Source organism: Salmo salar, chromosome ssa19 (genome assembly GCF_905237065.1).
Source record: "Salmo salar chromosome ssa19, Ssal_v3.1, whole genome shotgun sequence".
Taxonomy (NCBI): domain Eukaryota; kingdom Metazoa; phylum Chordata; class Actinopteri; order Salmoniformes; family Salmonidae; genus Salmo; species Salmo salar.
Window position 1 is genome coordinate 74,794,858 of NC_059460.1, and position 20,844 is coordinate 74,815,701.

General features: G+C 42.8%; 2 protein-coding genes across 15 annotated transcripts in view; one reads left to right on the forward strand and one right to left on the reverse strand.

Moving 5' to 3' along the window:
* Positions 1-362: 362 nt before the first annotated feature.
* LOC106579585 (clavesin-1) lies at positions 363-14,440 on the forward strand. Of its 2 annotated transcripts, XM_014159634.1 has the most exons (7): positions 363-905; positions 1,002-1,079; positions 2,720-3,282; positions 3,749-3,923; positions 7,604-7,714; positions 8,146-8,378; positions 12,456-14,440. In XM_014159634.1, the coding sequence occupies exons 3-7, from the start codon at positions 2,894-2,896 to the stop codon at positions 12,535-12,537; spliced, it is 990 nt and encodes a 329-aa protein (XP_014015109.1). In that variant the 5' UTR covers positions 363-905; positions 1,002-1,079; positions 2,720-2,893; the 3' UTR covers positions 12,538-14,440. The 2 variants fall into 2 exon arrangements, with proteins under 2 accessions (XP_014015109.1, XP_014015110.1); XM_014159635.1 differs by lacking the exon at positions 1,002-1,079.
* LOC106579584 (aspartyl/asparaginyl beta-hydroxylase) overlaps positions 13,190-20,844 on the reverse strand; it is a 59,264-nt gene continuing 51,609 nt past the window's right edge. For all 13 annotated transcript variants that reach the window (XM_045702728.1, XM_045702725.1, XM_014159631.2 and 10 more), the window contains 4 exons: positions 20,586-20,721; positions 20,339-20,430; positions 19,819-19,952; positions 13,190-15,411 (listed from right to left, as the gene is read on the reverse strand). In XM_045702728.1, the coding sequence (XP_045558684.1) occupies positions 15,261-15,411; positions 19,819-19,952; positions 20,339-20,430; positions 20,586-20,721 (513 nt within the window). In that variant the 3' untranslated portion in view covers positions 13,190-15,260. The remainder of the gene's footprint in view (positions 15,412-19,818; positions 19,953-20,338; positions 20,431-20,585; positions 20,722-20,844) is intronic.

Below are 20,844 nucleotides of genomic sequence, written 5' to 3' on the forward strand. Positions count from 1 at the left end.
CAAATAGTTACCTGCAATTTTTTAAGTAAAAGGGGCACAATATTTTTTACAGTGCGGGTTTATTCTGTTTCTCTCAAATCCAATTCAAGAAAGTCATTTTTGAAAAATGTCACTTGTAGTCTAGTTGGAATTGAATGAATTGAAATAGCCTAACCCATCCTATATACAGTACTTTAATAAATTATATATTATGCTTATTCTGGCATTGTGCAATAGGCTATAATAAATTACATTAGGCCTAGTGAAAAGGCAAAACTAGGCTTACTTGTCAAATGGGGGAAAAAATTATTAACTGTGCATGAACAGGACAAGGATGCGATGCGTGCGTCCTTCAGAACCCATATTCTAACCAACTAGGCACAGTTGCGGCAAACGGAATTGATGGAGACTGCGTACATTTTTTATTGGAGGTTTGAAAATACCATTGGGATGAGAATAGCCTATGGTTTATGTCGTGAGAATGGTGTGATACTTTGCGGCACACGGCATTGAGCACCGCGGGGTGATTCGCCTCCTCTGTGGGTCTCTATCAATATGTTCTCAGTTTGCGTCCGCCTCCAGGCAGAGCGCGTACAACCCTCATCGAAGCAGCTACAGCCGCGCATGGTCGCCAATCTGTCTCGTTTATGGGTCACAGCATCATTTTAGGCAGCCTTCACCGGAGGATAGCCAACATTTGGACAAAGCAGTCCCTTATAGGATTTCAAAGAACATTTTACCGGATATTCTTTCAAAAATAATTATTCTTTTTTTCATTATTTAGGCCAACGTTTCCTTACCAACTGGTTATTTTGTCTTTCTTGAAACCCCAACGGCCAGTCTTTAAATCAATGAAATGATACGTCTGCTGTGCGGTCCTGCGCGTCATCGGACACCTTGCTGGTTTTACAGGGCGTGGTGTTCATGTAAGTATTTCATTTATCTTAATGTGGATTTATAAAATGTGTATAGAAAAAAAATGAGTTATCAATATGTGGCATGTTTTTACGGGTACATGGCAGGTCGTCCCGATTCACATTGTGGTGGGTGCAGAACGTCATGTGATGCAATTAATCCCTGAACGGCAGATGGATGGATAGGTATTGTATTATTGAGCACTGGCATAATATTTGTCGCAGCGTTTTGCCCCATTAATTGGTGAGCATCAGTCATCGATAACCTGCTTGTGTACCAGCTAGCTATACGTCAGTCTTGCTAGTGATCCTTATTAGTAACATGTACAAAAATAATACAATACGGTTTATGATAATAGCCTAATAATAAATTATTATTAGTGTTATTACATAACATTCAAACTCTTTTGTTAATTATATTTGAGTTTATCATATAAAATGCATATATGATTTGCCTACATTTTGGCACGCTTCATTTTAATGAATGCAAATGCGTGCCTGTTATAATTGAACTCTGATCTGATGACCATGCACAACAAAATATAGCTCATGGGTTTCTCCATGAAGTCAGCAATACCCGCCAGTGTCTGTGTATGTCATTGAAATGGTCAGCCCTTATGCATGTCCCAAAACCGGGCACTGTTGGAATATTAAAAAATAAATAAATAAAGTTTTTTTTTCCTTCCTCCCTTTCATTGGAATATCTAGTGATCTGACATGATTTGATCTGTAATAGATACCGTGCTTGGTTTGGGCAGGAGCTCAACGGAGCTGAGTACCCACACCTCAACATTTCTACTACATGAGCTCCTGCATTATAGAATATTAACTCAAAAGTCTTGTGGAGCTTCTGCACCTTAATATAACCAGTGCAGGCACCCAAAATGAGTACCAGAACCTACTTCAGTCCAAGTCAAGCACTGAATAGATATGAGGTGGAAACACTACATTCTCCTATCTATACTGAACAAAAATATAAACTCAACATGTAAAGTGTTGGTCCCATGCTTAATGAGCTGAAATAAAATATCCCAGAAATGTTCCATATGCACAAAACGCTTATTTCTCTCAAATGTTATGCACAAATTTGTTTACATCCCTGTTAGTGAGCATTTCTCATTTGCCAAGATAATCCATCCACCTGACAGGTGTGGCATTTCAAGAAGCAGATTAAACAGCATTATAATTACACAGGTGCACCTTGTGCTGGGGTGCACCTGTGTAAGGCCACTCTAAAATGTGCAGTTTTGTCACACAACACAATGCCACAGATGTCTCAAGCCTTGAGGGAGCATGCAATTGGCATGCTGACTGCAGGACTGCTCAACAGAGCTGTTTCCAGATAATTGTAATGTTAGTTTCTCTACCATAAGCCTCCAACGTTGTTTTAGAGAATTTGGCAGTGTGTTCAACCGGCCTCACAACCACAGAGAACGTGTAACCACGCCAGCCCAGGACCTCCACAACAGGCTGATGAAACTGAGGAATATTTCTGTCTGTAATAAAGCCCTTTTGTGGGGAAAAACGAATTCTGATTGGCTGGGCCTGGCTCGCCAGTGGGTGGGCAGGCCTAACCATGGCTGCGCCCATGCCAAGTCATATGAAATCCATAGATTAGGGTCTAATTAATTTATTTCAAATGACTGATTTCTTTATATGAACTGTAACTCAGTAAAATGGTTGAAATTATTGTGTTTTGTTTAGTATCCGTGCTGAGCCTATAGGCCTACTCTAAGGAAGAGAGGAGAAAGGATGCATGCGATTAATTTTCAAACGGAACCCTGGGATTTGTGCATTTGTGTTATGCTAAACCTCTGTCTTTCTAGGCTAGACACTACCTCAGACACAGATCAGGTGTTGTACTGGAGAGACACGTGTGCCGGCTAGACGCCACTAACAGCAATGTGCTGTACAGCAATCAAGACTGTTTCCTAAGCAGGTGTAAACAATAGTAGTTATCCAAAACACATATATAGAGAGTGTGAACTTGACCCAAAAAAATGACTCACTTGCAAGCCGGCCTGAGCTCCGAGACCACGGAGAAAGCTCGGCTGGAGCTCAACGAGAACCCCGACAGCCTCCACGCAGACATCCAGCAGGTGCGCGACATGATCGTGACGCGGCCCGACATCGGCTTCCTGCGCACGGACGACGACTTCATCCTGAGGTTTCTGCGGGCGCGCAAGTTTAACCAGGCAGAGACCTTCCGGCTCCTGGCCCAGTACTTTCAATTCCGCCAGCAGAACCTGGACATGTTCCAGAGCTTCAAGGTGGACGACCCGGGAATCAAGCGGGCGCTGATGGATGGCTTCCCAGGAGTCTTAGAAACACCGGATCAGCACGGCCGGAAGATACTCATCCTGTTCGCCTCCAACTGGGATCAAGGCAGGTGAGTGTACAGATATTTTAGTAAGCACATTTGTCTCAATAAAATGGCTTCAGTGATGTCTCACTGTAATGGCTTCAGTGATGTCTCACAATGAAATGGCTTCAGTGATGTCTCACAATGAAATGGCTTCAGTGATGTCTCACAATGAAATGGCTTCAGTGATGTCTCACTGAAATGGCTTCTATGATCTAATCGTTTCATTAATCAAATAAGCAATTGTGCTCTAGCTACTGATTGATACTGATTTGATAGAATACTTTGGAACATTTAATTTGGAACAAAATAGCAAAACTCACTTGCCCAGAAACTTTACTCCAGCCCTTGTCTGGACAATGTCAATAATCAGACACATTAGAACAGACCCGGAACAAACATCATTGAATTATGGTACTAGTCTGGATACAGCACAGGGCTGCATTGTTCTGGATTTTATCCCAATCAGATGTTTCTTTCTCTCTCTGTGAAGGAACTCTTTCACAGACATCCTCCGAGCCATCCTCCTCTCCCTAGAGGTTCTCATAGAGAACCCAGAACTCCAGATCAACGGCTTCATCTTGATTATCGACTGGAGTAACTTCTCCTTCAAGCAGGCTTCCAAGCTCACGCCCAACATCCTCAAACAGGCCATCGAAGGCCTGCAGGTAGGCCTAACCAGGGTTGTGTTCAGTAGGCATGAAACGGAACAAAACAGAGTGAAACAGGGAGGTACTACAGAATCTGATCTTGTCCAATAAGAAACACTTATATTCATGTTACTACGGTGTGTCCTAATGAACATGACCCAGCACTGACTGGGTTGAATCGACCCAAAGCAGATAGATGTTGTAGCTAGGTAATAAGCATGAAGTTGAATATACAGTAGTCACGGTTGTATAGTACAGTTGGATTGTACTGTACAGCTATTATGTAGACATTTACTTGAGGTAAATTGTGCTGATTGGTTAGCTGTAGAGAGAAAAGGTGGAAAGTGATGAGTATCATCAGCACATTCCCACTGGGCGCACACTGGTAGAACCAAGGTTTTTTCCCACATCATTTCAATGAAATGACATTCAACCACGTGGAATAGACGTTGAATTGACGTCTGTGCCCAGTGGGTTGTGTCCTGATCGTATAGGGTGGCAGGTAGCTTAGCGGTTAGATCGTTGGGCCAGTAAATCAAAGGTTACTGATTCAAATACCAGGGCTGACAAGGTGAAAAACCTGTTGATGGGCCTTTCAACAAGGCCCTAATTTGCACAGTTCACTGTACCTATTTGGTGTAACAATTGTTGTTACTGTACTGTACTGAATGTTGAAATGAAGATGGATTGTATGGTTTTAGTCTAATCTTACAGCCATATGTCTCTATGCTCTGGTTCGATTATTCAACCCAAGTCTATTCCACTAGATGTTTTGACCCATGCATTATGTGGAGCCATCGCACCCTATATGGCCGACTCTACAGGCAACTTTTTTATTGCATCATTTCAGGGTTCTTCTTTATCAGTTCTAAGATCAGAGACAGATAGACAGCGTATCCTGCCTTGCAGTGTAGTCTATATGTAGACTACACTATATGACTACCAGTAACTAAAGATTTCTATACAATATGATGATGATCCTCACTTTAGGTCTACATACCGATGGGATGTCCTGTTGCTAAGTAACAAGGTGAAGCACAGCGGTTAGTGTATGCCCTGATGTTGAAATGCTATGATAATCAGACAGTGAATGATGTGGACACATTATATGGGCAGATCAACAAGCAGACAGTGGATATATCAGGGAATATATTCATTTGAAGTTAACTACAAATAGATGGTTAGCCCAAAAGTGTTGTGAAAACACCAAATGCTTATGGCTTATGAGGGAATTATTTAGCAATGGCCATGATACGTCTGAGACGTACAACCAATCCGGTAGCAGTATTCCGCTTTACATCAAACTCTATTTATTTAAAAAAACGCTTTCATAAAATGAAATCCTATGAGGTGCATGATTGAATGACCCAGCAGCCTTGTATTTACAGTTGAAGTCGGAAGTTTACATACACTTAAGTTGGAGTCATTAAAACTTGTTTTTCAACCACTCCACGCATTTCTTTTTGACAAACTATAGTTTTGGCAAGTTGGTTAGGACATCTACTGTGTGCATGACACAAGTCATTTTTCCAACAATTGTTTACAGACAAATTATTTCACTTATAATTCACTGTATCACAATTCCAGTGGGTCAGAAGTTTACATATACTAAGTTGACTGTGCCATTAAACAGCTTGGAAAATTCCAGAAAATGATGCCATGGCTTTAGCCTATCAGAAGCTTCTATTTGACATCATTTGAGTCAATTGGAGGTGTACCTGTGGATGTATTTCAAGGCCTACCTTCAAACTCAGTGCCTCTTTGCTTGACATCTTGGGAAAATCAAAATAAATCAGCCAAAAATTGCAGACCTCCACAAGTCTGGTTCATTCTTGGGAGCAATTTCCAACAATAGTACGCAAGTATAAACACCATGGGACCACGCAGCCGTCATACCGCTCAGGAAGGAGACGCGTTCTGTCTCCTAGAGATGATGGTGTGAAAAGTGCAAATCAATCCCAGAACAACAGCAAAGGACCTTGTGAAGATGCTGGAGGAAACGGGTACAAAAGTATCTATATCCACAGTAAAACGAGTCCTATATCGACAGAACCTGAAAGGCCGCTCAGCAAGGAAGAAGCCACTGCTCCAAAACCACCACTGCACATGAGGACAAAGATCGTACTTTTTGGAGAAATGTCCTCTGGTCTGATGAAACAAAAATAGAAGTATTTGGCCATAATTACCATCGGTATGTTTGGAGAAAAATGGGGGAGGCTTGCAAGCCGAAGAACCTCATCCCAACCGTGAAGCACGTGGGTGGCAGCATCATGTTGTGGGGGTGCTTTGCTGCAGGAGGGACTGGTGCACTTCACAAAGTAGATGGCATCATGAGGAAGGATAATGATGTGGATATATTGAAGCAACATCTCAAGACATCAGTCAGGAAGTTAAAGCTTGGCCACAAATGGGTCTTCCAAATGGACAATGACACCAAGCATACTTCCAAAGTTGAGTCAAAATGGCTTAAGGACAACAAAGTCAATGTATTGGAGTGGCCATCACAAAGCCCTGACATCAATCCCATAGAAAATTTGTGGGCAGAACTGAAAAGGCGTGTGCGAGCAAGGAGGCCTACAAACCTGACTCAGTTACACCAGCTCTGTCAGAAGGAATGGGCCAAAATTCACCCAACTTATTGTGGGAAGCTTGTGGAAGGCTACCCAAAACGTTTGACCCAAGTTAAACAATTTAAAGGCAATGCTACCAAATACTAATTGAGTGTATGTAAACTTCTGACCCACTGGGAATGTGATGAAAGAAATAAAAGCTGAAATAAATAATTCTCTCTTCTATTATCCTGACATTTCACATTCTTAAAATAAAGTGGTGATCCTAACTGACCTAAGGCAGGGAATCTTTACTAGGGTTAAATGTCAGGAATTGTGAAAAACGGAGTTTAAATGTAGTTGACTAAGGTGTATGTAAACTTCAACTGTGCATGGTTTTGTCATGGGGACTACATTGTTGGTCTTACACTGCAATCATTAAAGGTGTCAATTGCAAGGGTGAAAGGGACATATCCAAACAATGCGCTGTTGCAGTACTGCACACTGTAGATAGCTAGCACAGTTTCAAACAGCAAGGAAAATCCTCATAATCAACTATCAATCTATTTAAGCAACAAGGCATGAGAACCTGGGGATTATTGTGTGAAGGAGCAGCCTTTAGGACTGTGTATTCATAATAATATTCAGTTTCGGGGGCTATTACTTTTATAAAATGGTTACCAACATATAAAAAAAAGATGAACAACATGATTTCATTAAATGTTATTTTAATGAGTAAATGTGTTTTATTTCATCCTTCCAGCATACAGTATAGTCTGGGCAAAAGCCAGTTGTTTAGTTCTGATATTCTGAAGTTGCTAGCCAAACAGGCTGGTTGTCCCTTCTTCCGTTCTAAGCAATGCGCTTGGCCTGCTCCCCTCAGTCCATTTTGCTGCAGGCTACTGTACTGTTCTGTTAAAAACCTTTTCAATAAAATAAGGAATGCCATTTCATTTAGCTATGATAATAGAGAAGAAAGAAGAACTGGGTTAGCCTACCATTTAATATATATTTTTTATGCCATTGAATTTCTAGTCTCTCTATTGCAACTAAAATAAAAGAGAGTGAGCAGAGTTTGAAACAACAATTAGTAAAACATATATAGCAGTATGAGTATCTCAACCTATTTTCCCCTCCCTCCCACTACAGGACAGCTTCCCTGCTCGCTTTGGTGGGATCCATTTTGTAAACCAGCCCTGGTACATCCACGCCATGTACACCATCATCAAGCCTTTCCTCAAGGACAAGACAAGGAAAAGGGTAATTGCCTTTTCACTGCTTGGTCACTTTCTCTAACCCCTACCCCTCCCTTTTTTTCTATCCATTCCGTTATAACTGCCTCAGTTGCAGTCCTATTGAATGGTCTGGTAGAGGTAGAACATGAAGCCAGATAGAGATGTCGTTAAATGCCTTTGCTAGTTGAATAAAATGAAAGGTGACACAAAGGGGATGTATAATTTAGTACTTCAACCTTTCCTCAGGGTAGTGCAGGTTAGATCAATGGAAAAGCTAAAAGCTATTTTGTAATACAGCTTCCTTCAAAGAGTTTAATTATTTTTGGGAGGGGTGTGTGATTACACTGGTTAAAAGGGGAAGAGAACAAGAATTGTGGATAGTTATGAAATGTATTGGCCAGGGTTCCCATAGAATGAGAACTCCTGGATAAATAAAGAAAACATTCTTCCCAACAGATTTTCCTCCATGGGAACAATCTCAACAGTTTACACCAGTTAATTCTACCCGATTGTCTGCCGTCCGAGTTCGGTGGCACGCTGCCGCCCTATGACATGGGCATCTGGGCGCGGACCCTCTTAGGGCCCAACTACAACGACGAGACGGAGTACACACTCACCTACGACGCCCTCCACGTCAAAGAGAACTATGGTGGCGGAGACAAGGAATGTGCCGACAAACTTCTGAAAAGGTGAGCTACAAAAAAGGTGGCAAAATTCAAGTAATTTTCAAGCGGGAAAATATCCATGGGAATATATGGGATTTGTGGGAATTTAATGGAATGTTTGGATGATTCCCCTCCTTTGCAACCCTAGCTACAGTATAGTAGTGCAGAAAGCTAACAAACAGCTAAACAAAGTTAGAGAACACAAACGATCAATCCAGAGCGGTCATTCTTCTTCGTTAGTATAGACATGCCGTTCGTTTGAATTCTGTCAGGGCAATTACGCAGTCCAAAGACTTTCAGATAATGACCACTATGGGGCTGATCACTGACTAGTGTATGCCCTAAGAAATACCCGTTACAGCACGTGGTCATTACACTTGAGATTTGCTGACTGCTGTCTCCTAAACAGCTCACTCACTCAGAGACCCACTGCAGTTTGCCATTAATTCTCGCCCCCCAGCTAAAAAAAGACTCCTCTCTGAAACAAAGGTTACACGAGAGCTATGTATAGAGCAGTGGAGGCTGTTGAGGGGAGGACGGCTCATAATAATGACTGGAACGGAGCCAATGGAATGGCATAAAACACATAGAAACCATATTTGATGTTTTTGATACCAGTCCCACCGATTCCGCTCCAGCCATTACCACGAGCCCGTTCTCCCCAATTACGGTGCCACCAACCTCCTGAGGTATAGAGGTACTGTATATGGCTCTGGGTAACGTTTATTTTAGGTTCAGAGCTATTGGACATCGTGCCCTTTTACAAGCTAAAGGCTAAAGACTGAACATGAATGAATACAGTATACAGTACTGTAGATGGATGCTCTGTCCTAAAGCAATGGGAAAACAGAACATCTTTGAGAGAAGAGAGAGACATCTAAAAATCATGCAGAATCTCTCCCATCTGCAATCAACAGAAAGCCATGTAATATCAGGTCTCGGGAGAGCGGGCTCCTCGGAATTGATTTAATTAAAAAAGCACATACGAGACCCTCTTCCTGACCCCAGCTAGTGTCTGCTCCAATCCCAGGGATCCCCAGTCTCATTCGCTTGCCACGATAACACAGGGGATGACATCTGGAGGGGACGGGGCGTAGATGGGAGGTTGGTGCAGAGAGCATGAACCAGCTCCCGTTCATCATGTTGATTGAATAGATTAGGGTTCACACTATATGACCAAGCTGCAAAGTCAAAATTGACTATATTTTGAAAATGTATTAGCACGGAAATGATCTTTTAGTTCTTAATTTAATGGTTAGGGTGAGGCACATGGTTAGGGGTATGGTTGAGGGTTTCTTTTAAAATCTGATTTGTTTGGAGAAGCTGTCATACGACCGGCTCTGTAGCTTGGCCCAATAGTGACAACCGTTGATGAGGGATACTGGAAATGCTTGCCTGTTATCGGTCATCATTGTCATTAGTGCATCCTGTTATCATAGTAGTCATGAGCAATGTGATGGCATGAGCCCATGGATGCAACGATCAGATGGATACAACAGATTATTGAAGATTGGGTTGTTTGTGGGTTGGTTGAAAATGCTTAATGTTCTATGATTAGATCAAGGAGGGCTTGTTAGCCTTTGATTGCCGCTGTTTTGCTCCAGTGTGGACTAAGTAGGCCATGTTGCCTGTAGTCCTACAAGGCTGTGCAGCAGAAGGGCCTGACAGATGTAAGAGAGAGTAAGACTGCTAATGACCAGTGAAGGACATCCTCCCAGAAACAAGATGGCAGAATAAACTCACCTCTGATTGTACTGAGTAGTAGAATTTTGCTACAATTTGATTTGCATTGCTCCAGATGTAGAGACCTTGCTATATAATCCATTATAAACTGGGTGGTTCGAGCCCTGAATGCTGATTGGCTGAAAGCTGTGATATCAGACCGTATACCATGGGTATGACATAATTTATTTTTACTGCTCTAATTACATTGTTAACCAGTTTATAATAGCAATAGGGCACTCCGCATTGCGTCATGCATAAGAACAGCCCTTAGCCGTGGTATATTAGCCATATACCACACCCCTTCTGGCCTTATTGCTTAAGTAGAATAGGTTGACCGATGCATATACACTGAGTATAGAAACATTAGGAACACCTGCTCTTTCCTTGAAATATGCCGACCAGGTGAATCCAGGTGAAAGCTATGATCCCTTATTGATGTCACTTGTTAAATCCACTTCAATCAGTGTAGATGAAGGAGAGGAGACAGGGGCGGATCCTTAAGAGGTTCACCTTTTTAAAAATTCTCTCCTAAAATGATATACCCAAATCGAATTGCCTGTTGCTCAGGCCCTGAAGCAAGGATATGCATATTCCTGGTACCATTTGAAAGGAAACACTTTGGAAATATAAAATGAATGGAGGAGAATATAACACAATAGATCTGGTAAAAGATAAGACGACCAATCGTTCTTTTGAATTTTTTTTGTACCATCTTTGAAATGCAAGAGAAAGACCATAATGTATTATTCCAGCCCAGGTGCAATTTAGTTTTTGGCCTCTAGATGAGTGTTTGTGCAAAGTTTTTTAGACTGATTTAATGAATCATTGTATTTCTGTGTCAAGACTTCCCAAATGTGCCTCATTTGTTTATTAATAACTTCATGTTCAAAATTGTGCACTCTTCAAACAATAGCATGGTATTCCTTCACTATAATAGCTTCAGCAAATTGGACAGTGCAGTTAAATTAACAAGAATTTAAGCTTTCTGCCAAAATCAGATATGTGTATGTCCTGGGCAATGTTCTTGTTACTTACAACCTCATGCTAATTGCATTAGCCTACGTTAGCTCAACCTTCCCGTGGAAGGGACACCAATCCCAAAGAAGTTGAAGGGTTTTTAAGCCTATCGAGACATGGATTGTGTATGTGTGCCATTCAGAGGGCGAATGGGCAAGACAAAAGATTTAAGTGCCTTTGAACGGGGTATGGTAGTAGGTGCCAGGCACACCAGTTTGAGTCTGTCAAGAACTGTAACATTGCTGCGTTTCACGTGTGTATCAAGAATGTTCCACCATCCAAAGGACATCCAGCCAACTTGACACAACTGTGGGAATCATTGGAGTCAACATGGGCCAGCAGTCCTGTGGAAGCTTTCGGCACCTTGTAGAGTCCATGCCCCAACGAATTCAGGGATATTCTGAGGGCAAAATGGGGTGTACACGATCCATGAAGCTCTATGTAGGTTTTATAAAGGATTATGGAGAGGCTTTATTAAGCCTTATAAGCTATACTTCTACATTGAGATAATGTGAATTGGGACCTTTCACTGACATATAAGCGTTTCATTTTGAGTCGCATTCAAATATATATTTGAGGCAAAATTGAAAACATTCTATTAAATACTATATCATCATCATCATGTTAAATCTGATAGATATTAAACAAGGCTAATTTTGGAATATCTCAGTACTTTCAATGCGACAGGACTGGAGACAGAAGGACATGTTTGTCTTTGTCTGGATGTCCTTCCTTTCCTTAGCAGAGAGAGTTCTGGGTAGGCTCCATTTCCACCGGCTGGTGATTTTAATCAGTGGGCTTACAAGGGGAGATGAGAGGAGAGCTAAGCTCCCCCACTGGTGTTAAACAGCACGGAGCAGGGATTTAGTCTTAGCCCCATCGGATTGCCCTCCTCAGCTGGGTCGTTAAGGTCATCCTTAATGGACCAGTCATAACCTAGCATGTTATAAGTACTTCCTGGTAGCTAAAGGAGACAAGAACACAGAGGCTTTGTGATGATGACGCATGAAAATGAGGGTAGAGAAGAGAACAGGGAGGAGTGTTTAGGGACGAGGGGTATTACATCATGCATTTTACCATTGGCAGTGTGCTACTTTCCTAATCTGGACTTCCCCCCCAAAATGGTTGGTTTTCAGTTTGTGTTCAGACATGGGGGGGTGATCCATTCTTAGTCTTACAATGTATTATAACCACATCATAATGCATCATACCCACAGATACAGTATGTCTACAGTTCTCTCTTTGATCTCTATTACCCTGGCCCCTGCTGGACTTTCTCCATTATACTGCTGATAGAGGCCCACCTGTGTCTTACAGGAAATGACCATCTCTTACTGTTGTTGTTGTTTATCATCTCAGGTCCCAGTCAGCCGTGGAGCCGGGTACCCTACGACAAGCAGACAGGGAGAACACGGCACAGCCGCTCCTGGCTCTGGACTGATCTCTCCTGTCTGTCCACACTGGATCCAAACCCCTCTCATTAGGATTCCAACCTCACTGACTCCAAAACCTAAATCTGAACTTTGAGAAAGTCCAAAACGGACTGGAAAAGGAGACTCTAAACCCTTGTTCACATGGAGCTGCTGTACTGGAAACCTCTCATCTCTTGACTCTGAGCCAGTGGCAGTTTCAGTTCAGGACCTTCAAAAGCAGTGCCATCTACTTTCACTGGCAAACCTGTCCGTCACCAGCCATCCAAATCAATGCTGATAGGAGTAGAATGATTAAACGAATGTCAGTGTTACCAGTACCACTAGGAGGGACCGACTGACCGAGTTAATGTCAAAAAGTCTCGAGAACAAAATGCCAAACTGTATCTTACTGTTTTAGGGGATGTTGTTTCTATGAAAGTCAATATATTTCAAGATTGTATATTTATCAGGGCAACTGCACTATCAGTATGACCGTCGAACTGCAATGTATTTAAGTAATCTTTAAAAGAATGTATAGAAAAAGCATTTTTAGTTGTGTGTGAATGTTCAGGTTGTCATTGAAAATCACACAAAGGAGTAGAATTTCAAATGAGAGGAATCAGAGTTACAATATACAAATGAAGCTACCTATGTATTTAATGAAACTACACAACATTCTGATCACTTGACACCATTTTGACCATTGTTTAATTTACTGAAAAAAAGCTTTACATATATTCAATGCAACTGATTACAACACACAAAATAGAATTGAAAGAAACATGACTTACTTGGCAGGCCAGTTACAACAGTTGGAACAGCTCAGTGATTTCAACACCATAGAAGTATTAACTTCATATCTAAGATGAGTGATAGCAATTCATAACAGAGGACCATAAAAGGTGTAATCTCAAACGATGTGGCTTTGTGAAGGTGCTGGATTTGTTACCCTTGTAACTAAGGGAATCATTTGAAGCATCGAGGAGATAGCTTGAATGTGTCATCGTCATAACCCCAAGACACCAATGTCCATGACCATGTTGAAAGGCAATCCAATGAGCCTAAGGTTTTGACACCATCCCATTGGATTATGATGTGTTCACATGCTCCTCTGAAGTAGGGGAAAAATTATGTTACCCAAGTTTCCTTCACATATTTCCCACTTGGAAGCTCATTATGAACGGTTTGGGACCTCAAACTCGTAGTTGTGACGAGTCCCTGGGATTGCCAAGAATTTGTCAGTACCGAGATTCTAATACCACATGAACGCTGCATAATACCACCGGTCTGATTTGGACATGATATATATGTTTTATTCCTGCAGTGAAGCCGACTACCAATGTCCATAGAGAATGATTAAATAACATATCTAGAAGAATATGCTTTGCCATTTTTATTTTGAAAATCAACAACATTGGTCAGGCAAAGCCCCTCTAATCAGCTCTGCTATTCATGGAATGGAGCAGACATGGGTCCAATACTTTCAAGTATAGCCTATGCTTGATTTAGCCTGGGGTTCTCCTTTTAGGGACTATTCCATTGGTTCCATTGTACAAGGCAAACTAAATTAAGCCCAGCGGAAGTATTGGGAAGTATTTGACCAAGATATGGAATGCCGTGTCTTGCATACATTCAACATGCTCCTGCCGAAGTTTTACACAGGGAAATTGTAATTTTATAAAACATAAAATGTTTATGTATCTGACAAATACATGCCTTCAGTCACATGTTCATATTTGACACATTTAAGAATGTAAATACACACGTTGTAAGATTTTAAATGACAAAGACAAGCCTGTTGAGTAGAATGTTTGTGTGCGCTCCTAGGTCAAGGCGCAGTTGAAAATAGTGTATATTGTTAGCGTACAAAAATAAGATGTATCAGTCAAGGTTCTTGGCAATATTAATTCTGCAATAAAAACATTCTTGGCATTGTGATTTCCTATCCATTGATCCAAAGAGACATGCGAAAATCCTACAAGTGAAATGGAATTACCTAATAAGCAGTGTGTCTGTATTACAATTTTTTCCCTACCAAAATACAGTAAAAGGCAGGTTACTTTATAATGCTATGGAAATTACAGGACATATATTCACGAATCACGTTAGAGAAACAACAGATTTAGGTTCCCACTTTTCAGCTAGCAGAAGTTTAGCTAGCTTAGCAACATCTTAAAAATTGATAGTTTTCCGTGTTTTAACCCATATCATTTACTTACCTCAAAAGTAATCAAATACATTTTCTTGAGGTAAGAAATGAATTAAGATTGGGGCAAACACCTGAAAAACGATCCCTTTTAAGTATCAGTAAGTGTCCAACAGTAAAGTTAATAACTGCAATAGTACAGCTTCGTGCGGTTACCGTATGTTAGGTATGTTTCAGACATATAGCACTTTGGTTCCCTAATGAAAAACAAGAATGCACTTGTGACAAATTTACAACACAACCTACGTGATATTCAACCCACACCTTACCGTTCTTAAAAAAAATTCACATTTATGCCTAAAAACCTACTTGGCGAGTACCACAGTTAGCAGTCAGTGTTCCCAAGGGTCGTTGTAAGGCTTTTTCCAATCTGAGAGGGCCTTTAGTAACTCTTCAAGATGGAGCCGAAATGGCACCCTGGACTAAGCAGAGGCAGGTGTCCCAATTGTCCCATTTGACCTAAAATGGCTGGCTGTGGGGTCAATACTTGAGGGAATGGGTTGACAGATACCTTGGACCTGTCAGTCAGTCTGTCGGTCGGACAGTCTAAATGGAGGAAAGAGTCTGCCGTTGGTACTGGGTGAGCTCGGGGTGCCACACGTCCACGATGAAGATGAGCCGGTAACTGTCGGCGTCCTGCCACACCTCGTGCTCAAAGGAATCATCAAAGATGAGCACTTTCCCCTCCTCCCAAGCCCTGGAAGAGAACAAAAAACAAACCATAGCCTTTCTGTTAATTTTTAATTTTCTTTTTTTATTTCACCTTTATTTAACCAGGTAGGCTAGTTGAGAACAAGTTCTCATTTGCAACTGCGACCTGGCCAAGATAAAGCGTAGCAATTCGACACATACAACAACACAGAGTTACACATGGAATAAACAAAACATACAGTCAATAATACAGTAGAACAAAGGAAAACAAAAAGTCTATATACAGTGAGTGCAAATGAGGTAAGTTAAGGCAATAAATAGGCCATGGTGGCGAAGTAATTACAATATAGCAATTAAACACTGGAATGGTAGATGTGCAGAAGATGAATGTGCAAGTAGAGATACTGGGGTGCAAAGGAGGAAGATAAATAAATAAATAAATACAGTATGGGGATGAGGTAGGTAGATAGATGGGCTGTTTACAGATGGGCTTTGTACAGGTGCAGTGATCTGTGAGCTGCTCTGACAGCTGGTGTTTAAAGCTAGTGAGGGAGATATGAGTCTCCAGCTTCAGAGATTTTTGCAGTTCGTTCCAGTCATTGGCAGCAGAGAACTGGAAGGAAAGGCGGCCAAAGGAGGAATTGGCTTTGGGGGTGACCAGTGAGATATACCTGCTGGAGCGCATGCTACGAGTGGGTGCTGCTATGGTGACCAGAGAGCTGAGATAAGGCGGGGCTTTACCTAGCAGAGACTTGCAGATAACCTGTAGCCAGAGGGTTTGGCGACGAGTATGAAGCGAAGGCCAACCAACGAGATCATACAGGTCGCAATGGTGGGTAGTGTATGGGGCTTTGGTGACAAAACGGATGGCACTGTGATAGACTGCATCCAGTTTGTTGAGTAGAGTGTTGGAGGCTATTATATAGATGACATCACCGAAGTCAAGGATCGGTAGGATGGTCAGTTTTACGAGTGTGTGTTTTGGCAGCATGAGTGAAGGATGCTTTGTTGCGATATAGGAAGCCGATTCTTGATTTAATTTTGGATTGGAGATGCTTAATGTGAGTCTGGAAGGAGAGTTTACAGTCTAACCAGACACCCAGGTATTTGTAGTTGTCCATGTATTCTAAGTCAGAGCCGTCCAGAGTAGTGATGCTGGACGGGCGAGCAGGTGCGGGCAGTGATCGATTGAATAGCATGTATTTAGTTTTACCTGCGTTTAAGAGCAGTTGGAGGCCACGGAAGGAGAGTTGTATGGCATTGAAGCTCGTCTGGAGGTTAGTTAACACAGTGTCCAAAGAGGGGCCAGAAGTATACAGAATGGTGTCGTCTGCATATAGGTGGATCAGAGAATCACCAGCAGCAAGAGCAACATCATTGATGTATACAGAGAAGAGAGTCGGCCCGAGAATTGAACCCTGTGGCACACCCATAGAGACTGCCAGAGGTTCACCCATAGAGCCTCCCCTGTGGCTCAGTTGGTAGAGCATGGTGTTTGCAACGCCAGCATGGTGTGTGCAACGCCAGGGTTGTGGGTTCGATTCCTATGGGGGGCCAGTACAAAAAATGCATGAAATGAAATGTATGAATTCACTACTGTAAGTCGCTCTGGATAAGAGCTTCTGCTAAATGACTAAAATGTAAAATGTCCGGACAACAGGCCCTCCGATTTGACACACTGAACTCCATCAGAGAAGTAGTTGGTGAACCAGGCGAGGCAATCATTTGAGAAACCAAGGCTGTCGAGTCTGCCAATAACAATGTGGTGATTGACAGAGTCGAAAGCCTTGGCCAGGTCGATGAATACGGCTGCACAGTAACGTCTCTTATCGATGGCGGTTATGTCATCGTTTAGGACCTTGAGCGTAGCTGAGGTGCACCCATGACCAGCTCTGAAACCAGATTGCATAGTGGAGAAGGTACGGTGGGATTCAAAATGGTCGGTAATCTGTTTGTTAACTTGGCTTTTGAAGACCTTAGAGAGACAGGGTAGGATAGATATAGGTCTGTAGCAGTTTGGGTCTAGAGTGTCACACCCTTTGAAGAGGGGGATGACCGCGGCAGCTTTCCAATCTTTGGGAATCTCAGACGATACGAAAGAGAGGTTGAACAGGCTAGTAATAGGGGTTGCAACAATTTCGGCAGATCATTTTAGAAAGAGAGGGTCCAGATTGTCTAGCCCGGCTGATTTGTATGGGTCCAGATTTTGCAGCTCTTTCAGAACATCAGCTATCTTGATTTGGGTGAAGGAGAAATGGTGGGGGCTTTTGCGGGTTGCTGTGGAGGGTGCCGGGCAGTTGACCGGAGTAGGGGTAGCCAGGTGGAAAGCATGGCCAGCCGTAGAGAAATGCTTATTGAAATTCTCAATTATAGTGGATTTATCGGTGGTAAGTGTTTCCTAGCCTCAGAGCAGTGGGCAGCTGGGAGGAGGTGCTCTTATTCTCCATGGACTTTACAGTGTCCCAGAACTTTTTTTGAGTTAGTACTACAGGATGCAAATTTCTGTTTGAAAAAGCTAGCCTTAGCTTTTCTAACTGCCTGTGTATATTTGTTCCTAACTTCCCTGAAAAGTTGCATATCATGGGGGCTATTCGATGCTAATGCAGAACGCCACAGGATGTTTTTGTTCTGGTCAAGGGCAGACAGGTCTGGAGTGAACCAAGGACTATATCTATTCCTAGTTCTACATTTTTTGTGTGGGGCATGCTTATTTAAGATGGTGTGGAAGGCACTTTTAAGAATAGCCAGGCATCATCTACTGACGGGATGAGGTCAATGTCATTCCAGGATACCCCGGCCAGGTCGATTAGAAAGGCCTGCTCGTAGAAGTGTTTTAGGGAGTGTTTGACAGTGATGAGGGGTGGTCGTTTGGTCGCAGACCCATTACAGATGCAGGCAATGAGGCAGTGATCGCTGAGATCTTGATTGAAAACAGCAGAGGTGTATTTGGAGGGCGAGTTAGTTAGGATGACGTCTATGAGGGTGCCCGTGTTTACGGATTTGGGGTTGTACCTGGTAGGTTCATTGATAATTTGTGTGAGATTGAGGGCATCAAGCTTAGATTGTAGGATGGCCGGGGTGTTAAGCATGTCCCAGTTTAGGTCACCTAGTAGCACGAGCTCAGAAGATAGATGGGGGGCAATCAATTCACATATGGTATCGAGGGCACAGCTGGGGGCAGAGGGAGGTCTATATCAAGCAGCAACAGTGAGAGACTTGTTTCTGGAAAGGTGAATTTTTAGAAATAGAAGCTCGAATTGTTTGGGTACAGACTTGGATAGTAATACAGAACTCTGCAGGCTATCTTTGCAGTAGATTGCAACACCGCCCCCTTTGGCAGTTCTATCTTGGTGGAAAATGTTATAGTTAGTGATGGAGATTTCAGGGTTTTTGGTGGTTTTCCTAAGCCAGGATTCAGACACGGCTAAGACATCCAGGTTGGCAGAGTGTGCTAAAGCAGTGAGTAAAACAAACTTAGGGAGTAGGCTTCTAATGTTAACATGCATGAAACCAAGGCTTTTAGGGTTACAGAAGTCAACAAATAAGAGCACCTGGGGAGTGGGAGTGGAGCTAGGCACTGTAGGATCTGGATAAACCTCCACATCACCAGAGGAGAAGTAGGATAAGGGTATGGCTAAAGGCTATACGAACTGGCCGTCTAGCACGTTTGGAACAGAGAGTAAAAGGAGCAGGTTTCTGGGCACGATAGCATAGATTCAAGGCATAGCGTACAGACAAAGGTAAGGTAGGATGTGAGTACATTGGAGGTAAACCTAGGCATTGAGTAATGATGAGAGCAATATAGTCTCTAGAGACGGTTAAACCAGGTGATGTCATCGCATATGCAGGAGGTGGAACATCATGGTTGGTTAAGGCATATTGAGCAGGGCTAAAGGCTATACAGTGAAATAAGACAGTAATCACTAACCAGGACAGTAATGGACGAGGCATATTGATATTAGAGAGAGGCATGCGTAGCCAAGTGAACATATGGGTCCAGTGTTTGGTTGGGCTGACTGGGGACACGGCGATTCAGACAGTTAGCAGGCCGATGCTAACAAGCTAACAGTTAGTAGGCCGTGGCTAAACAAGCTAGCAGTTAGCAGACCAGGGATAGCAAGCTAGCAGTTAGCAGACCGGGTTAGCAATTAATGAAGCCACATGGATGAGTTTATAAGTCCAATGGCAGCTCTTCCAGTTAGTTTGGTATAAAGCTGAGGGATGGGGCTGGGGAAACGTAACCACTCAAATTCATAGACGGAGCTATGGATGCAAGGACTTACAGTCCACAAGATCGGCAAGATAACGTAAAAAATATTTTGCAGCAATACTTAGTCTTGAGTGATATTAAGTACTGAGCACTCGTAAGTCTTACACCGTACCAAAAACGAACAAGTGGGTGATGTTATTAGATGTAAAAAGGCTTGACGTTGATAACAGTGGAAGGTGTTACCTGGTATCGTTGGTGCACCTGATCTTGCAGCCTGTCTTGGGGATGACCAGGCCCAGGTGCATGCGCAGGCGACAGTTGGTGGGCCCCGTGTGGGGCCAGACGTGAGTACCAGGCTGCATCACCGAGAACTTGATCTGGAGCCCAGAGAGATAGAGAGAGAGCGAGAGAGCGGGGCGGTCATACACCCAGAGAAAGTGAGCACAGCTGAAATTAATTTTAATACTTTAAGTATGTTTAAAAAAATATCTGACTTTTCTTTTTGAAGCAACCTGTTAGCTCAAAAGGCGCATTGGTCAGCCACATTCACAAAATACAAACATTTACTATTTTTGCAACAGAAATGGAAAGAAATTGCAGTGAGTGCAGCATAGTGCCTTTGTAACTCCATCCATCTCCAGTAGGAGCCTGCAGGGCCAGACTGTCTGTCCATCTATCCTCCCCTGCTCTACAGCAGTGCTGGCTGGCTGGCGTGATGCCTAATAGTTGGCATGTCAGTCACGTCTGTGGAGGGGTGACCTACCTGTCCTCTCTTGCAGCCTGTAGCCTCTGGGTAGCGCTCCAACAGGCCACAGGTCTTTGGAACACTGCGGCAGGCCTCCCCTGCCTTCTTGCCTGCATGACCAGGAAAGTGAAGCAAGGAAATAGAGGCCAGGTTCAGACACCACTAACCCCTAATCCTAAGGCACTTTTTTATTTCAATTAAGTTCAGTGTATTTGTAAGATAGGAACTTGCCAGGTGCTAGTTGTGAAGGGTTTGATTGGTTTACCTTGCTGCCAGAGGGTGAACTGGCCCCACTCCCCTTTTTCTCTGAGGTTCTCCTCCTCTGGAACAAAGAGGCCAGTGGTTTTATCCATCACAGACTGGGCCTCGTCCCTGATGATCCTCCAGTTCCTCTCCAGGGTCTGTTCCATAGACAGAGTTAGGACACGTTATTATATCTCTACGGTCTGCCCCAGGTACAGCAAAGGGGATACATGGTCAGCTTTATGTCAGTTCAAAACCCAAACGAAGAAGAAAGCTACTTT

Coding starts and splice junctions, on each gene's coding strand:
- LOC106579585 (XM_014159634.1), top strand. CDS start 2,894: ATGACTCACTTGCAAGCCGGCCTGAGCTCCGAGACCACGGAGAAAGCT. Junction 7,715..8,145: donor AGGACAAGACAAGGAAAAGG/GTAATTGCCTTT, acceptor TCTTCCCAACAG/ATTTTCCTCCATGGGAACAA. Junction 8,379..12,455: donor GCCGACAAACTTCTGAAAAG/GTGAGCTACAAA, acceptor TTATCATCTCAG/GTCCCAGTCAGCCGTGGAGC.